The sequence below is a fragment of the Haemorhous mexicanus genome, chromosome 2 (assembly GCF_027477595.1).
Source record: "Haemorhous mexicanus isolate bHaeMex1 chromosome 2, bHaeMex1.pri, whole genome shotgun sequence".
NCBI lineage: Eukaryota > Metazoa > Chordata > Aves > Passeriformes > Fringillidae > Haemorhous > Haemorhous mexicanus.
The window spans coordinates 34,512,726-34,527,476 of NC_082342.1; the positions used below are offsets into that span (position 1 = coordinate 34,512,726).

At 37.4% G+C, this 14,751-nt stretch overlaps 1 protein-coding gene across 1 annotated transcript in view; it reads left to right on the forward strand.

Moving 5' to 3' along the window:
- ACER3 (alkaline ceramidase 3) overlaps nt 1–14,751 on the forward strand; it is a 62,763-nt gene that overhangs the window by 14,050 nt on the left and 33,962 nt on the right. The window contains exons 2-3 of the mRNA XM_059838398.1: nt 5,066–5,176; nt 12,305–12,357. Of these exons, the coding sequence (XP_059694381.1) occupies nt 5,066–5,176; nt 12,305–12,357 (164 nt within the window). The remainder of the gene's footprint in view (nt 1–5,065; nt 5,177–12,304; nt 12,358–14,751) is intronic.

The window sequence follows — 14,751 nt, forward strand, 5'->3', positions numbered from 1 at the left end:
TTAAAACTGGCTGGTGGAAGTGAAAATCTAATTGCTGCTCTGCCCTCCTGGTGATAAGCCGTAAGCGAAAACAGCGCGAGGTTGAAGTTAGTGGCCAAACCAGGTGATTCTGGGTAGTCAGTTCTTCTGAGCAGAGAGCATACCTAATGGTAGATGGTTATGCTCTCAAATGTGCCTGAATTGCATTGCTTTGCAATTTCTTGAAACTTGGTAAACTCTCTAATAATGAACTGTAGTTTGCACCAGAACTGCGTGAGGTGATTCCAGAAGCAAAACCATGAAATAGAATTCCTTATATCTGAAAGCAGATAGAAGGATGAATCAAGTTCCACATGATGCCATCTGAGAGGCTTTGTTTTTTAGAATTATTTCTAATTTCTTCCTGCTGTGATGTAAAAAGATAAAGCTACATGATCCAGGAATTGACTGTGCAGAGCACCATGATATCCAGACAATGAAATTGATGTTTTCAGCCCCAAAACTTTGTTTGTTTGCTTGTTTGTTTACTTAAAGGGATACTTTGACTCTATTACAATGTAGGAAAGTGGCTGCTATTTTCTAAAATATATACCTTTCTCCTGTTTCACAGTGGGATGCAAAAATCTTACTATAATGAAAAATCTTACTGTGGTGAATGTTGCTTTTGTTAGTCCTGATATTAAATGAGCTCTTGATGCTTTATGTATATTCAACTTTTTAAACAGCAAATGTTTTCTTCTTTTCTCTCTGAGAGTAACATTTCTTTTTCATTGGTTTGAGCCTTTTAAAAACCATAAGAGAGTGAAAAGTCTTAATTTGTTAGACAGAGAGAGCAAGAACATTTTAAAATTTGAAAAGATCCTTGTGCTTGGTGAATCTTGCTGTCATTCTGTATATGAACATAGGAGAAAGCCTCTCTTAACACAGGATAAATCACACTGATCACCTTGTCAAAAGTTGAATATGATAATTTTTGCTTCTTTTTTATGATAGCACTTTTCCTCCCTCACCAAAACCAGCATATTTATTCTAACTCCCAGCATTTTTCCTTATATTTTTGCATCTTGTTTATTATTCCTTCATGACCATGTTCTTTTACAACTTATTTACAACTTCACTTTTTTTTCCTCTTTTGACTCTTCATCCAAATTTATTGTAGCACTTACTTACTTAATTCTAGTGTGGAATTAACTACGTATTTGGAAAAATGGGAGTGTTATGAAAGGTACTTCAAGCTTGTGTCCTTCCTAACTGTATTTGCAATGTCTGTGCAACAGTAAGCTGTATATTGTACCTGGGTCTGCCTGTAGAAACTATTTCCCTTTTTAAGTTATTTTTGTTTGTATTTGTGGTCAGTCTTTGTATGGATCTTTGTGTGTTAGTGATAGCACACATATTTCTTAGGGCCTGAAGATGACTGTGAATGTACATGCATTAGAAAGACTTATCAGGTTTAGCTGCTGTATTTGTAGAATGGGAAGCAGATGTGGTTTAACACTCATACTATTCTTTTTCCTACAGACAGAAGCTTGTTGCAAAGATGTTTTGCATAAATTTGATTTTGTTCTGGTACCTTATGGCATTCTCTCAATGAATAAAACATTGCTTTGAAACAATGATTTGCATTAAAACAGTCTTGAAAGACTTCTATGGAAATTTGTGTAGTCAGTCACATTATCATGATTAGACCTTCATTTAGCCCTGTGCCTAGTACCATGTATAATTTTTGTGGACATGGTCTGGTTTAGTACTCTGGTAGGCTACTGCGTCATGTCATCTGATTGTGGAGCTTCCTGAGCTCCACTCTGAAAGCAGGTTCATCGTGCTGCTCATTTCTGTTGGGAAGCAGTTGTAAATATTTCCTCTCTAATGGAAAGCTTTCCTCTTTATTCTAACCTGCATTTATTTTAGGGTTAGTTTATATCTATTTAGTCATTGTCAGTATTATCCTTCAGTTCAAACAGCTCCCTTTTGTCATTGGCGTTGACAAACGATGTCTTTACAGAGCAGAGTCTTGTTCCATCCAGCCATTGTTTTGTTCAGTGAGCTGAGCAATTCTTGTCCCTTATGAAATTATAGGCTCTCATTCATCACTCCCATCTGAGTGGAACTTCTTTGCACCTGATGAGCTTTCTCTTTTCTTTTATCAATAACTAGAGAACAGTGTGTTCCACTGTTGACTTGCATGAAGGCATAACTGCTTTCATTGCCTCTATTGGAAATAAATGTAAGGGGTTTGGTGTGTACACCGATGGTTTATGGTCAGTTACCATACAGTCTAAATTCACTTTTCTGCCTCTTCAAATAGATTAATTCTACATATGGAATAAGGATTCATGTTCACATTGAAAGGTGTGTTCATGACCATCATATTTAATCCCGTTCTTGTCATTTCAGTCTGCAAGTTCATTCATTTCTTCCCCAGATAATGTGGTTTGCCTTTCTTTTGATGAACATGTTGAAGATAAAATGTTGAGAAGCAGTCTTTGGTCACTAAAGAAAAGTTAGGTCACTCCCTGCACCAGTATTCAAGGAATCTAGTAGTGAAATATAAGAATGCTGTACAGAGTTAAACTCAGGTCTATCCATGTGCATTTGTCAAATTTCTTATGGGCACAACCAATAATTTCTTCTTTAGGTATTTTACATATCTTTTGCCTCGTGCCTTAGTTGCAGTTTCTCCATTCACTGGTTTCCCCATGGAGCTCTGCTGCATTATGTTTCCCCTGTTTTAAGAAAAGGAAATTTAGTGAAAAAGATCGATTTTTTTTGACAGTTTGAACCGTTTTCCCATTTTCAACCTCCTTTTTTGTTAAATAACTGTAGAGTTATGAGTCTGCATTGTGTCACCTTTTTCTTCTTTCTTGGTATTCTTTGCTAATCTCTGTGCATATCCCACTGCCATTTTTTGGTGGAATTAGTAAAAATCCCTTTTAATGAATTTATAAGCTATTCTATGGGAGGATAATCCTGTAAAGACTAGTTAGACTTTTATGAAATATGCATTCCTGGGGACCTGGGTTTGCAAGAGGCCTTGGAGTTTTTGTTCTTGAAAAAAGTAATTTTTCTAGCAGCATGCCAGAGGACTTTATTGTTCCCCTGCCCCCATTTCCCCTTTTAAAAAAATGTACACAACTTCCAATAAGTATGTTTGCAGATAGGCTTGCCTAATCCATGCTGCAAATGTTCTGAATAATATGGGCCAAAAAGTGCCGAGGAGTGGCAGGAATGTACAGCTAGATTAGGTCTATGGTATTTCCTCTCTAAGCAAGATGTTCCCAGATTAAATGCTCATAAATTTTCAATAATTTAATGTAATTACAGCTTTACAGGAAGTGTTGAAACCTTCCCTTTCCTAGAGGAGAATCTGTTTTCTGCATTCTTACACCCATCTGAAGTTTGTTATCCTACTGCAGCTCTCTTCCACAGTCATGTGCCTTCCCAATTGTGGATAAACATCATGGTGTTTCTTTTGTTTAGCATTTTCATATTTGAATTTTTGCCAGGCTTTTGACAGTTTCATAACTAAGTGACCTTGAACAGTGACATTTATGTAATGTCTACTGATTTCTCTTGAAAATGGGTGTAGTTGAGCACTGCTTTAGAAAGCAGAAGTTTCGCTATCCAGACTGTGTAACCTTTATTCTACTTTTCAAGGCTCAATGACATGTTTGCATCATTTACAGGAGGACGTGGCAATGGTCAGTGTGTCACACAACAGCATTTTTGAGTGAATTTCTTCCAAACGTGGTCTCTGTTGAAAGTGAATCACCACCCATTGCCATACTGTGGGAATGTGGTAGAAGAGTAATGATTCCATGAAGAATTTAACACAAAAAAGGCTTTTTATATTGGTATACACTTGTATATCCTTACAGAAGATTTTTGTTTTCAGCTGGGCCTCTTTTACCTGGAGAAATTTACTTCAGAGCTGACTAAAAGAGTGAGATCTCTGGCACATCTGATTTGACTTGTTATAACTTGGTGAAATTTGTTGGGCAGGATATGATGTTAAATCAGTATGGAAGTGATTTAAAGAAGTTCTGATAAAAATCAGATGAGATTTTTAACTGGTTGAGAAGGCTGTCTCAAAGTGAGATTTGTAAGTACTTTGTGAGAATATAGAAGAGCTACTTTGTTCAAGGGAACTAGGTACACTTCTGCTACATGTGTTCTGAAATAATCTTTTTTCCATCTGAGTAAGAATTGTCTTTAAAATTGTGAAGTATGGATTTTTGTTTTTAGAGCTGCTGCAATACCTTAGGGTTATATGAACGTATTTTGGTATGTTTTGCTTTTCTTTTGGATGGATCTTGGCAAGTAGGACTCCTGAAAAATAGCTGCTTGAATTAGGGGTGTGATTCAGAAAGAACCTGCTCACTCTTGTTCTAGAATGTGAAATGCTTTTGGGATTTTCTGCTGAAAAAAAAAATACAGAAATGGGGTGGGGGGGGAGAGGCTGGTGTCTTCATAGCCTCATAAATTGTATATTTCATTGGGATATTTGCAAATTAGATTTCAGTTTTATATATATTTAACTGATGGTGTGTGAAAATGTGCAGTTTATTTAGTATAAGTCTTTTTTTTAACAGATTTGCTCATTTTCGCAAATTGTATGGCATTTAACTCCCATAACATAACCTCTGTTCTCAAAATTATGATTTGTGGTTAAGTGAAAAAGCTGAATCTGCATCCCTTCTGTTGAGAGATGCACCATTTCCTTTTGTTTCACTTAAACTTTGCAGGATTTCATTGCTCTTTTGCTTAGGTCAGCACAGTTGGGAAAATAAAAACAAGCCAAATCTAAATCAGTGTACAAGAGCTGGGCTCTTGGCTTTTATTGCTTTCTCTGGTCTCTGCAGCACTTGTCATTTTTTTGCATTGGGTAGAATGCAGGATAGAGTCCTAGAAGGGTTTGGGTTGGAAGGGACCTTCAAGATCATCTAGTTCCAAGCCCCTTGCTGTGGGCAGGGAACAGTTGAAAACTGTTGAATCTGTCTCTAATGAGTGAATGTAATTTTGTTAGGTTTAGTTAAAGTGCATAGTACCCAGTTATAAATCTCTGCTTTGTGTTTCTGTCCTACAGGGAACACAGTGAGTAACCTGATTTTCATTCTACCTCCAATCTATGGTGCGATTCAGACCTATAAAGATGGCCTTGAAAAACGGTATTTAGCTGCATATTTGTGTCTTACAGGTATGTGTAAAAGTTAATTTGCTCTTTCATTATAAAGAGAGCTCAGATATGCCATGGAAAATATATCTAGATATTAATAAACCCAGTAGTTTAATCCAAATACTATGTGTGTGAAAAGAAGACCTCAATTTGCTACACTTGTTAATATTCACAGAAATTTGTATTTGTTGGAGGAACATGAAATTAGAATTCACTAAATAATTTGATCAGATTCTAAAGTGATCCTTTTCTGGCTTTGGGTCCTGCTCAGTTCATCTTAGCCCACTTTTTGTACTTTTCTGATGATTTACAGAAGGTGTTTTGTGTATTCTACTTCTAAGCTGTTTCACACGATGTTAGTATTTTTGTGACGTTTGTATGGGAGAGTAATATAAGAAGTGGCCAAGATGTAGAGGGAACTGGAAAGGCATTCTTTCATGACTTCAAATTTGTTTCCAGTTCCTCTTTGGCATATATCACCCAGCCATCATGTCTGGGAAGTTTTGCAAGAATAGAAGAACAACATGATTTCCATGTTTAGATCAACTCAAGGGAAGTCTGTCCGTTCTAAAATAACAAAATTCAGAAAATAACCAACTTCCTTCTAAATGTTAATTTTGTGACTAGAAGTGTTGTTCCTTATGAGAAAAGGCATTTGAAGATGGTTCAGATTTGTTAGTTGGGTCTCAAAACTAGATTTCATAGAATTTCTGTGTTTCACAGGATTTCTGTATTTGCTATAGCTCCTGTCTTTATGGAGATTTTCCCAGTCTTTGGAGTGGTAAGGGATTGATAAATGTTACTTTTAAGATTGGCATGTTATTTATTTAGATGGACCTTGTTGAAAAAAGCATATCCATGTGCTAAATGTATTCTTGATACCAGTTGAACTGTAGCATACACAAGGTGCAAATTCACCAGTTTTCAGTTATATTAGCTTTCCTGATCTATGTGAAAGATAGGCCGCAACAATGCACTGCTTTTAATATTGTCTGAGCACTTTCTAATAAGCCATTTGTAGGCTTTCTATGGTTTCACATAATTACTAGTTTTTGTCTCAGTATGAAACAGAGAGAATTCTTAAAGGTCAGGGCTTACTTTTTAAAAGAGGTGGTAAGAAATGGTGTGTAAATGTTTGCTGAAGTTGCCTTTAGATTTTCTTGAATCAAAGTGTCCCATACTGCCATTCTTTTTAAACTATGAAAAAGAACCCCTTAAATTAAAACTCAGTTTAAAACTGTTCTCACCATGATTTGTGGCTGCCTCTGTCAGTGATAGTTTATGATGGAGGGAGTGTGTGGTCACTATCTGACCAGAATGTCAGGCTGCCACACCAGATGGGCATTTCTCATATCCCATTTAATGTTTAAAATATTAAAAAAAAAAACAAAACAAAACACACAAAAGAACCCCCAAACAAAAAAAAAAAAAAAACCAACAAAAACCCCCCAAACCCAACTGTCTTTGCTCACAGTAAATACCTTGAATTTCAATTTTTCCTCTCTTTGGTGTTGCTGAAGGAGTTGCTCAGCCTGTATTTAGACAGCAGTGCTGGAAGGCAGTCCTGAGATCCATCTAGGCTCATCTGTGACTGAGTTGGCTTTGATTCCTGTCTGAAGTGATAAATGGCTTGATTTTTATCTCATATGTTGGAACCTAACATTAAAGGTCTCTCCCAAAAGTGTTTCCCGTCTGCTTTGTGTCTTCTTCAATATTTGTAACCCTGTTTTACAGCAGTTGAAAGATGTAAAGAAATGTAGAAGACTTTATAGTTTGCAGTGAAAAACAGGAACAAGATGATTTGGAATCACAAACCACTTAACATTTGCTCTACTACAGAATAAAAGCAGTGAATGAAAACATAAAAAGAATTTTAAATATGGTTGAAATATGTCAGGAACATTGCCATTCTCTCTGTGCATGTGACTGAACAAGCGGCATACTGAAGTGGAGATAAAGTGTACAGAAAGTTCTTTTTGTAAGAAGTACCAGACAGAATGCTTTCCATCATATGAATCTTATTTATTAACAGGTTTCACTCTATTTATTTAATTTGTAACAAATAAATGTAGACTTTATCTGTGAAGAGATAGTGAATTTAACACAAACTTGTGATTTCACTTGAGGCAGCATGCCTCATTAAAGATCACGCAGCAGAGCTTCTAAGTGAGGGTTCTTTTGTTAAAGGAGAAATTCTTTAACAGCTCTGCTGTGAAGATGGGGGTGGAAGGGAGGGTACTTTAGTTCGGTTTTAGCAGTTTTGAATAGTTACTGAGATTTTAGAAGATACTAAAAGACAGCTGTCAAAGCCAATGTTAAAATTAAATCTGTTAGCATTTGAGAACATGAGGTGTTGTTTCTAGACATTATTTTGATCCAAATCAGCTGCTTCTTTTGCATGCTTCCAGACATTTAGCTGATTGTCAGTTTCTTTGTGTTTTACCACGCCATGTTCAGTTCTTGCCTTTTATACCCACAATCTCTTTGGTTGGCATTTATTTCCTTTTTGAAGTAAATGAATTTTGCACTATGGAAGTTCTGTTTGTTTCACAAACATGGTAAAATCTTGGCAGCACAACAAGGGGTATTTCTAAATAATTGTTCAAATAAATTTCTTGTTCATACTGGTGCCAATACTGAGTTACACTTTTCAGCAAGGCCTTTGAGATACAGCACCCTGTTCTCAGTCCTTTTTTCTGCTGCCTTTCAGCATAAAGTGCATGTTCTCAATTAACTCAGTAGGAATGGGGTATGATTTTTAAGCTGTAGAGAACCATTTAATCAGCATATAAATTATGAAGAATAATCTTAAGCCATTATTTCAGTGTGTTGCATCACCTGAAGTAGGTGGAACAAATCATCAGATCATTCCTACCTCAGGGAATAAGCAGTTGGTTTTGAGTAGTTCCTTATGATTCTGGAGTGTTGTATCAGGTTCTACACATGCCAGTTCCTTATACATCCTGAGGAACTGTGATTCTGAAATGATTCATATTCTGGAAGGGTCTTGATTTTTAAAAAACTCTGTGTGTGTGTATATAAATACATATATAAAGAAATGTAACTTCTGGAGCTAATGAAATAAGAAAGCACTCCATGAAGTAATGTTTGTTGGATACTTCACTTGAAATTTGGAAGGATTCTTCTCATTCGTATTTGTTTGGCCTGTTTAATAAGGGCTCAGTCATTCAAGCAGTGCCAAAGTGAAGGACAGAAAAAAGGTATAAAAATTTTTCTGTATTAGTAATAGCCATAGGAACTCTTAAGCAACTCATTAAATCTAATTTCCAGTGAAACTCTTTCTGAAAACAGTTGTTAGAACCTCTTCAGTCAGAGTTGATTCCCTTCCTCTTACCTAACACCTGTAGAGGAGCTCCCAGGGCCATGTCAGTGTTGTTAAATCAGCTGTGGCTGGGAACATTCCTGAGTGCTGAAGCCAGGCAGAGTGGAACAGCCCGTGTCTGTTCATCTTAGCCTCCAAAACAAGGTGACCGCATACAGATTGCCTGCTGAGCGCGGGCCCTCGACTCTGCCGGCTGCTGGGTTGTGCCTGGAAACTGCCTAGGGAAAAGTGTTCATTGGAACAGGCCAGATTCATACCACAGACTGTTCCAACAACTCACTAGTGCAGACACTTGCACTGCAATGTCTGGGAATAGTACCAGCCAAGCTGGAGGTTAATTGTAGAGCTGTACCTCTACAGTAACCAGTGTCTCTCCTGTCTCTTATGCTGGGGAGGGAAACCATTGCAACACAAAATAATCCATTAAAAGTAGTTAATTTAATTCTGCTTTTTATCTTGTTTCATTCTTTAAACAACAACACACTGCATCATTAAAAGTTATCTTTCATTAAGTGCTATTGCTGTTAAAAAAAAAGAAGGAATTCAGCTCCAAATTTAAACACCTAAATGTATGTGTCTACCTGTGCAGAGGGTTCTGTCTGCCAGTGCAATCAGTAAAGCCAGGAGAATCATTTGACTTGTTCCAAAACACCCATTTGGCCAGCTGCATTACTCTTAATAATGACATTCTCTTAGTGGGAGCTTTGACACATAGTTCATGTGTAGATACTTAAAAAATAATAGTGTTTGCATCTGGAGCATCCTTCCTTCAGAATATTTTCATAGAATGTCTATATAGTAACCATTTTTGTGAAATCCTAATAAATTGCTTTTTCTGTAAAGGATGTAGGCTCATAATGAGAATTTTGAGTGCTGATGGAATAGTTACATCAAACTGAATTATCACTGATTATATGATGTTTCTGATGCTTCCTAAAGCTATTGAAAAAAATCCCTCTAGGATTCAAATCCCGGAGGTTTATAGGGTTCATATATAGAGCTGGATTTTTTGTATAATATTCAGTTATTTCTGGCCTTAGGTATTGCCCATAAGTTTTTTGACAGCGTGTGTATTAAGTAAAGTTTGTAGGTGCATTGATTTTACATCATCCTAGCACCACTATTTATCCACTGGCATTTAGCACACAGGGTGTTTGCTGCAGGACAGAAAAAGACCCTGTCAGTCTGCATAGAGCAGCAGCCCTGATTTTGCATTTCTAATCTTCCGAAGTGCAATTTTGATCTCATAATATTGTGATTTCATGCGTATTCTGTGCTTAGTACATCATTTATATATATCCCCCATAACTTGGGAGGTTCATTGATGTAAAAATGCCAAGTGACTTGTAGTATTTATGAAAAATGAGTTACAGTAGTTAGAGAGGAAATGGTACTTACTGCTTCAGGTGGTGTTAAAGCTTCCCAACCAATATGCAGCTTTTAGTGAGTTAAGCTCCTTTGCCAAAGGAAGCACCTAAAATATGAAAACTGCTTAAAGGTAAGGAGCATATTTATTGTTCAGTGTGTCAGTGGCTGTATGGGAGAGTTGCTTCTCTTGAAAACTTGTGTCATTGCAGTGATCGTGATCACTCATATTTTGAAAAGTACGAAGCTGGCAGAATGTCTCATTGCAGATGATTTTTGTGAAGTAGATATTTCTTAAAAATGACTCGAGCCTGGAACCATAAGATCTGACCCTGTAAGCTTTTCTTCTTCCAGATACCTGTTTTTTATAGATACTATAAATAAAACATCGTTCTACAATGAATAGTAAAATTTCATAATCAGAGAAAGACTCTGACTTGAGTGTGATTATTGCACAGACTCTGACTTGAGTGTGATTATTGCACGGATTATTTTTCAATTTTAACTGAAAAAACTAACTATAGTCATGGGATTAATGACTTGAAATATTAATATCTGCAGCATTCTAGATTTTTTTCAAAGTCTGAATAAGAATTCGTCTAGAAATAATTGCTTCTTACTGCATAGGAGGAAGGAAAGGAATTCCTTGATCGTTGAGATTTATTAGCCCAACTAACATTAACAAAAGCAAACAAGAAAACCCCAACCACATATTTTGCTACTTTAAAAACTGTTGAAATTTCTTATGCAATGATTTTGCCCATACTTGAAAAGGACATTTGTAACAAATTGTAAGAGTTTATATTCTGTGACAGCCAGGATAATGGATGGCACTATTTTAATGATGATCTTAATGGGTTTTTTCCTCCAGAATGAACAGTTGTTGTCATATATTCTGTATACATAGAAAAATGGCTGTGAGAATTTCTCATCAGAATCTCAATGAAGGTGAAAGCAGTTATAGCTTGCTGTTTGGAAAGATTTTTCAGAAGCAAACCAATGTAATCAAAATTTACAGAAGTGCGTGTGGTTGTTTGTTTTCTGGTAGGAACTCTGCTTAATTTTCACAGAGAAATAATGACATCGAAGCGTGTGGTAATACATTTTGAAATGTTGCTGTATTACAGTTTTGTATTTCAATAAAGCTACATGCTTAGGTATTTAATTTCCTTGAGTAAGTGTAATAATCACAGTTCTAGTTAATAACATCTAAGGAAGCATCTCCAGACATGTCTCTTGACTGTCTTGGCAATCCTTTACAGAGTGCAGAGAGATAGAATTCTTGTTTATGCATCAGTGAAACTTGACTGTGTGTGTAGACAAGGTGATACTCTAGCCACAAAATATGGCAGCACTACTCAGTGATTAAGGCTTGAGTGCAAATTACTTGGCTTTCTCTGAAACTACAGTCTGAGGTAAAGCATAATTTCTTGAAGGAAGACAAGATATCACATTACTGTACTTGTTCTTGCAATATAAAACTGAGCTAGTGTTTGATGTGAGTGTTTTACTGATAATATTTCAAAGTAATGAATGATGCATTAAATTTTGTACCAGCTTTCCTCTAAACAGAGAAATCTGACTTCCAAGAAGCATTATTCATGCCTGACTGAAAAAACTGTATAGGCAAAGTATATGTCTCATAAAGTAATTTCAGAAGTAAATTCAAAATGTGTAAAGTATTTCAAATAAATAATTTCTTAGAAGCTCATCTTTCTATAGAGAAGGCTTGGAAATGGTGATCTCATATCACAAAATGAGTCCACCCTATGTGGGGTTGGTTTGTTTACCTTGAATTTCTAGTTCTGAGTTCTAGTAGCAATTCACTTCTGCTTTTGAATCACAGAATAGTCTTGAGTTGGAAGGGAGCCACAATAATCGAGTCTAGCTCTTTAATGAACAGCCCCTGTGGGTTTCAAACCCCAGACCTTGGTGTTATTAGTAGTGTTTTATGGAGACAACATAAAGCTTTTGGTAAAATACATGTTTTAAAACTGGAAAGTGAGCAGAAATATTGAGAGGCTTTCAGGAGTATTAGTTATTGAATTATGCTTTGCCTTATAGAAGGGTTGGAACAGAGAAATCTTAATTCACTTAAAATTAAAAAAAAAAAAAAGATAAATTGATATATAATATTCCATTTATTCTGGGTTCCCTCTGCTCCTCTCCTCTTTGAGATTATGCCCAATTTGTAGGACACAGTATTGAGAGGAGTTCAAGAGAACACTCACACCCAAAGCCCCATAAATTCAGGGATTTCATTGGTGACTAATATGTAAAGTAGAAGGCCGTGGAAAAATGGGGGTTTGTCCCTGCCGTAGAATGCTGATGTTCTAATTTCTTTCTCACTGTTAAGCATGCATTTCATGCATTTAAGTTAATGTACCTGAAAATTTTACATGGATACTATTATGCTGATGATAGTTTTGATTTGTTTTCAGCTGTGGGATTGGGATCTTGGTGCTTCCACATGACCCTGAAGTATGAAATGCAGGTAAGTACTGATAAGTAGCTGTGAATAATTTTCTGTGTGTATCTTGCTATACAGTCATTTTGCCATTTCTTGTCTAGTTGAAACTTGTATAAAATGAGTTAATCTACCTTAGGTATCATTTTACATCACTCCTGCTCTCAACAAGGCAGTAATGCAGGTCTTGTTTCAATAGGTATTTTCCACTGATTATATACAGAAATATATACTTGCATCTAGAATAAGAGCTATCATCAATTGCTTATGGTGGTAGAGGACACTTTATCCTTTGGGAAATCATGTTATCTTTTTACACAAGATGTTATTTTAAAATTCTCACAGCTTTGCCATGATAGCAAGCAGTATAAACTGGAGTTACTGCTATTTGATGTAACTTTTCTCATCTTTTTGTTTCTGTTTATCAAGATGGGCCTGTAGCATTGATACTGAAATCAGTATCTTCTGAGTAGTGGTAATTGAGTCATTTTCTCTCTATTTTCAAGTAGACAGCATTCTATAACAAGTCACAGGACATAGGGATTTCCTGTTTTCTAAAGGGACACAGAAAGTCTTGTCCTGTTGTCCTCTTTTAGGTCTGCAAAGAATAAGGAAATACATCTTTGAATTAAAGTCAGGGTGAAGTGGGATGTTGTTCAAGATTAAGAAACCTACATTTAAAAGTCTGTGCTGAAAGTCTGTGTTCCCCCCCCAGTCAATGGAAATACAGTTTAATCAGTGGAGTGGAGAGAGGCAGTTGGCTGAGCTGAATCATTCTTCAGACTCCACTGGCAGTCTTAGCTCAAAAAGGATTCATTTCTCTAAACAGAGATGTTTAGTATTATTTTAGACCCTGTGAGTGTTCTCTCAAGCCTCCAGCTTCCATCCCACAGAGGTGCAGGTTACTTAGACTCCTGTCACATCTGCCAGTCTTGGATGGGTGTATTGGGAATGACAGAGCATCTCAGGTGGCATTAGGCAACTATGCTGTGGCAGCTGGATTGAGTCCTGCATTTCTGCTGATACAGTGGGACCTGCATATTGCTGATTGTTTGATGTTTGCCTCCATAATGTTCTGGTTTGTATCTCTGGCATGTGGTGGAGACTGTCAGCTTCCACAGAGCATACTGTTGTCACCATGCAAGAATATTTGGTGCTTTTTTTGGCATGAAAAACGTGGTTTGTAGAGCTTTTTCACCACTCTTTCCCAAATTAGGGTGCCATTTACCTGTATTTGGTGGTGAAGCTGCCTTGAATTTCCACATTTTTCTTATTGTTTCCCTCAGCTGCTTGTTCCTATCATGGCCAGTATTTCAAATCCTCTTTCTCACACTGATGCAGAGGTGAGCAAGGGCACCCTGTGTCTTGGTTTGGATAAGACAGGTGCCTGCTAAAGAAGGCAGGAGCTTCCCCTGAAATGGAGAATGCAAACCCTCCCCACCCCTCCAAATTGCTATGAATTTTAAATTAAGGGGCTCTCAGGCAAAAAAATACGGGAGCAGGAAATAACAGTTCTTTAATAGGGAAGGGGGGGAAAAACCATAAAATGATAAAATAAAAGCAATGCAGTACACTAAAATGACAGAGTCAGAACTCAACCTGACACCCTGTTGGTCAGGGTGCTGGCAGCAGTCCAGTTGGAAAAGTGGCTGCAGTCCTCCTGAGGTGTCAGGTGTGGTTCTGTTGGAGCAGGGGGTCCTGTAGAAAAAGGGTGATTCTTCCTCCGCAGATCCGTGGAAGAAGAAGCAGCTGCTGTTCCTCTGGTGAATCCAGTGGAGAAGCTGTGCTGGTGTGTCAGAATCTCCTGATTATATCTGGATAGCAATGCTCGGCTCCTCCCTCTGGGCGGAGCATCTCACAATGGGATGTTACAGTTCTTATCAGCCATGCAGTGACATTCAATAGCCTCTTATCACGGGATGCCCCCTGCTGAGGGAGGAGTGATTGTGATCTCGCAGGGAGAGAGATAAGGGGAAATTGCCCACTTAACACCTAGACAACTGCCATACAGATGGTAATAGAATACATCCTGCCTTGCAATCCAGAACATAATCCACCCCTTATTCTATTTCCATCTGCATCACAATGAATCCTTACACACAGTTCTCACTTAAGACTAGGTTTCCCTGTGGTACACAACGGCTTTCTCCATCTTTCTGCATTACCCACCAAGTGTAACCAGGTCCTTGAGCAAAAACAATTCCACGGATGGGTTTGTCTTTGCCTGAGGTGGGAGTAATCCAAACAGTCTTTCCTAAAATACCTTTCATGTGTACAACAGGGACTTTATCTCCATCTACAGTGTGCAGGGGTTCAGACTGGGCAGGACCAGCTCGATTGATAGACCCTCTGGTGTTGACCATCCAGGTGGCCTTTGCTAAGTTCATCTCCCAATTTCTAAAAGTCCCCCCACCAAGTGCC